The following is a 3831-nucleotide window of genomic DNA, read 5'->3' as shown; positions in this document are numbered from 1 at the left end:
TTCCTCAAGGAGTGGTTGAAAGCAGCAACCTTTCCAGGGCTATTGGGGGTGGGGCAATGAGTGCTGGACGGGCCGGTGAGGCCGGCAAGAAAACATGTTATCCATCTGAAACCTCTCGGCTCGATCGCACCGTAAACCTTCTCCCCTCGCGGGGCGCACGCGAGTCCGGTCTGTTCCGAAGCAGAGCCGAAACGTTCACGCGACTTTCTCTCCCCACAGATGCTGCCCAGGCCCTGCCTGGTTTCTCCCATCCTGCTTCTGGTCTGGCCAGGGCCCTTGTAACGCGACCCGCACTGAGCAAACTCAGTGACGGCACGTTTCAGGCCAAGGTGGGGGGGTGGGGGGAGGCAGTGAGATGAGAGGCGGGGACAAGCAGGAACGAGCTCTCTCCGAGCACCCGTGGGACCCACTGCCTCCCCCCCCCACCCCACCTCCCCGAGGCTGAAGGAGGTGAAGGCAGGAACAGCAGAGCATAGGCTGACACAAACAGTGGAGCAGGATCGATGGGCTGAAGGGTCTGCTCCTGCTCCTGCTCCCCGCAGCAGAAGTCCTGGTGAGTTCTCCCACTTGGCAGTGCATTGATAACTTGCTTGTCCGCCAACTACCCAACCCACCGTGCAAGACGGGACAACGAATGCCGGACGAGCCCCACAATGAAAATATTCCAACCGTCACTCCCTCGAGGGGAAGGTGAGTCTGGTGCGTTCGGCAGCAGTGCCAGCTAACCACCCCACCCCACCCCCCACACACAGACCTCGCCAGCGACCGCGAACATAGAGAGAGAGGGGAAAAGGTCAGAGGTTACGGTACCTGTTCCGGGGCGCGCCATGATGACCTCCTTCTTTGGGGCCGGGTGCTGGAAGTCTCCGAGGGGCGACGGCACGATGACGGGCAGGAGGGCGGCTGGCGAAGGGTGGCAGGCCACAGGCTGGATTGGCGGCTCCTGGCGGGCAGGGGTGAGGGGTGCAGCGGCGGCCGGGCCCAGCCCCCCTGGCGCTCGACCGGGCGAGGCGGCCCGGGCCATCCGGTGGGCGTTGATGGGCACGGGGGCCTGCAGCGGGGACTTGCCGCCGGCCGGGTGCCGGCACTGCTCCCGGGCGGCGCCCTTGGCCGGTGCCCCGCGGTGGAGGGGGGCGCCGGCCCCAGCCCCCGCCCCAGGGGGCCGCTCGGTGAAGCGGGCGGGCAGCAGCGGCACATCGGGGTTGCGGACGATGACCGGCGAGTCGCGCTGGGCTGCGGGCACCCGGCGGAGTGAGGGGTCGGGGGTCATGGCGGCGGGCGGGCTCAGCAGGAGCAGCGGCGGGGGCGGGGGCGGGGAGGCCGGGCGCGAGCGGGGGAAGTGCCCAGCCGGCGGGGGCGTGGCAGGGGGCGCCGTCTCACCCCCCTCCCCCTTGTGGTAGTCGGCGCCGGCGGCGGAGTGCGGGGGCGGCTGGCCGGCCCCACCATGCGCCCAGTCGCCCTTGGCCTTGCCCTTGCCAGGACTCATGGGCACGGTGAAGGTCAGGCTGGTTTGGAAGCTGGGCTGGATGCCCGAGGAGTGGCGCTCCCTCAGCGGCGGGTGGTGCGGGTGCGGCAGCGGGGGGTGGTGGTGGTGATGGTGGTGGCCGCTGCCGTGACCCAGCTCAGGGGTCAGGGCGCCCAGCTTGGGAGTGCTGGCGTGCCGGTGGCGCGAGGAGGCGGAGCCGGTGGAGGACGCGGAGGAGGACGAGGACGAGGAGGAGGGAGGCAGGGCGGCAGACCCCGGGCAGCCGGCACCGCCTGCCCGCTGAAGAACGGGCGAGGCGGTGATGGGGCTGAAGCTGGCCGGCCGGAAGCCGAAGAGGGGCGAGGGCGAGGGCGAGGGCGCCGGGGAGAAGGGGGACTGGTTGGAGACGGGCGAGTAGCCCGGGGTGCCCGACCGGGAGCTGCCCAGCGATACCAGCATGTTGGCGGCGTCGCACTCGTCCGAGTTGAAGCTGGAGAGATCGGAGGCCGGGGCAGCGGTGCCAGAGGCTGGCAGCCTGGGGTGGGGGTCGGTGCGGGCGCTGCTGGCCTCGCTGTCCCGGGACGTCTCGTCCCAGTCGAACTCGGAGCTGCCCTCCCGCAACCCGCTGGCACGGCCGTCTGAGCCTGGTGGGCCCCCTCCCGCAGTGCCAGCACCCCCCTCCAGCTCCTTGGTGCGCATGGAGAGGTGCCGGGAGCAGTAGCCGCGGCGCTGGGACTCCTTCATGCAGCCATCACGGGAGCACAGGCGCCGCCATTGTTTGCCGTTGAACTTCTTGCGGATCCCGTTGGGGGTGCACACCACGTCCCCCTTCTTGTACTTCTGCTGCTGCTGTGCCGCCGTGGCAGTGCCCGCGGGTGCCAGGGGGGTGCGGGAACGGGAGCCCGGGGTCAGCCGGCTCTCCAGGGAGGCGCTGCTGCTCCCCCCGCTGGTGCTGCCCCCCTCCCGGCCGCCACTGGGCGCCGCCGCCAGCTGCGGGTTGAGGTGATGGTGGTGGTGCCCGGCGCCCGGCCCCATGCCCAAGCTCAGGGTCAGCACCTCGGCGTCCTCGGGTTGCCGGGGCGGGGCGGGGGAGGGCGAGGGGGCGCGGCCGCCGTCCGGCCAGGCTCGGGCAGGGAGCCGCAGGTCCTCCAGGGAGACCCAGGCCCCCTCCCGGTCGTCGAAGAGGACCCGGTAAGGGGCGGGCCCTCCGCGCCCGATCTCGGTCACTGTGCCGTGCCGGAAGGGGGCGGGGCGGGGCCCCGGGCAGCGGGCGCAGACGCGGGCGCCGGGGGCCAGGGCGGAGGCTGGGGGAGGGGCGCCGGCGGCTTCGGGGCTGGCCCAGGGCCCCCCGCGGTAGGGGGGGGTGGGGGAGGTGGGTGTGGAGGGGGAAGGGAGCCGGTCAGTGTCGGTGGTGGGTGGGGGCTCCTGCTCGCGGCTGTGCTGCCGGCAGTGCCTCTGGGAGCCGGGGCGCTGGGACAGACCACCCTCCGCCTCCTCCTCCTCCTCCTCCTCACCGTCAGCAGAGTGCTCACTCGCCGTCTCTGTGCCAGAGGAGCTGACACCGGCATCCTCTGCCGGAGGCTGGGGTACCTGCGCCTCGCCCTCCTCCAGCCCGCGGGGGGCGCTGGGGGCAGAGGTGGTGTTTGTCGGGGGCGCGGCGCCGGGTCCGATTGAGCCCTCGCTGCCGTTGCTGCTGGAGTCGTCCCGCCCCTCGGCGCCCAGAGGCTCCTCCGCCGGCTTCTTGCGGGGCGCCCGTGACTTGAAGGTGGCAGTCTTGCGGCTGGAGGTTGACCCCTCAGCACGGGCGGGCTCTCCAGCTGCTCGGCCCTCTGCCCGGGCAGGGCCATCCCCCCCTCCTTCAGCAGCCTGGGCGTCGGCGCCCCTGCTCCGGCCCTGCCCCGCTCTCCGAGCCGCGGTGCCCGCCGACTCCGCCGCCTGCTCTCCGTTCCTGCGCTTCATGCCCCTATAACGGCCACCGGTGGGTGTGGCGGTGGTGCCAGAGGGAGGGACGCCGCCGGCAGTGCTGGTGGTGGGCGGTTTCCTGGTGGGCTTCATCCCTCATCGTAAGGTGGTCTTCGTCCCTCGGCGTGCCTGGGGGGGGGGGAGGGGGGCGGTGAGGGGGCAAGTCTGCACCAGACAGCAGAGAGAGAGAGAGAGAGAGAGAGAGAGAGTCAGTCACAGGTCACCCACTCCCACTCGCCAACGCGCCCCCCGACCCCTGACCCCACCCCCACCACCAGTTCGCAGCCTCTCCATTCCCTGAGCTTAGGTCAATACCAGGAAGACGTCAGTGTTACACAGAAACAGGAAATCACCTTTCAGTCCCCTCCAATGCATTACACTGCAACAGGAGGCCATTCAGCCCT

At 71.1% G+C, this 3831-nt stretch overlaps 1 protein-coding gene across 1 annotated transcript; it reads right to left on the bottom strand.

Moving 5' to 3' along the window:
- Positions 1-721: 721 nt before the first annotated feature.
- Positions 722-3569, bottom strand: LOC122544231 (uncharacterized). Its single transcript, XM_087980952.1, has one exon. It carries the CDS (start codon positions 3518-3520, stop codon positions 722-724), a length of 2799 nt encoding a protein of 932 aa, XP_087837078.1. The 5' UTR covers positions 3521-3569.
- Positions 3570-3831: the final 262 nt, after the last annotated feature.

The sequence above is a fragment of the Chiloscyllium plagiosum genome, unplaced genomic scaffold (assembly GCF_037043375.1).
Source record: "Chiloscyllium plagiosum isolate Xiang-an unplaced genomic scaffold, Cpla_swu_hap1 HiC_scaffold_38, whole genome shotgun sequence".
Taxonomy (NCBI): Eukaryota; Metazoa; Chordata; class Chondrichthyes; order Orectolobiformes; family Hemiscylliidae; genus Chiloscyllium; species Chiloscyllium plagiosum.
The sequence above is the reverse complement of the archived record's forward strand: the minus strand, read 5'-3'. Positions and strand labels throughout refer to the sequence as shown.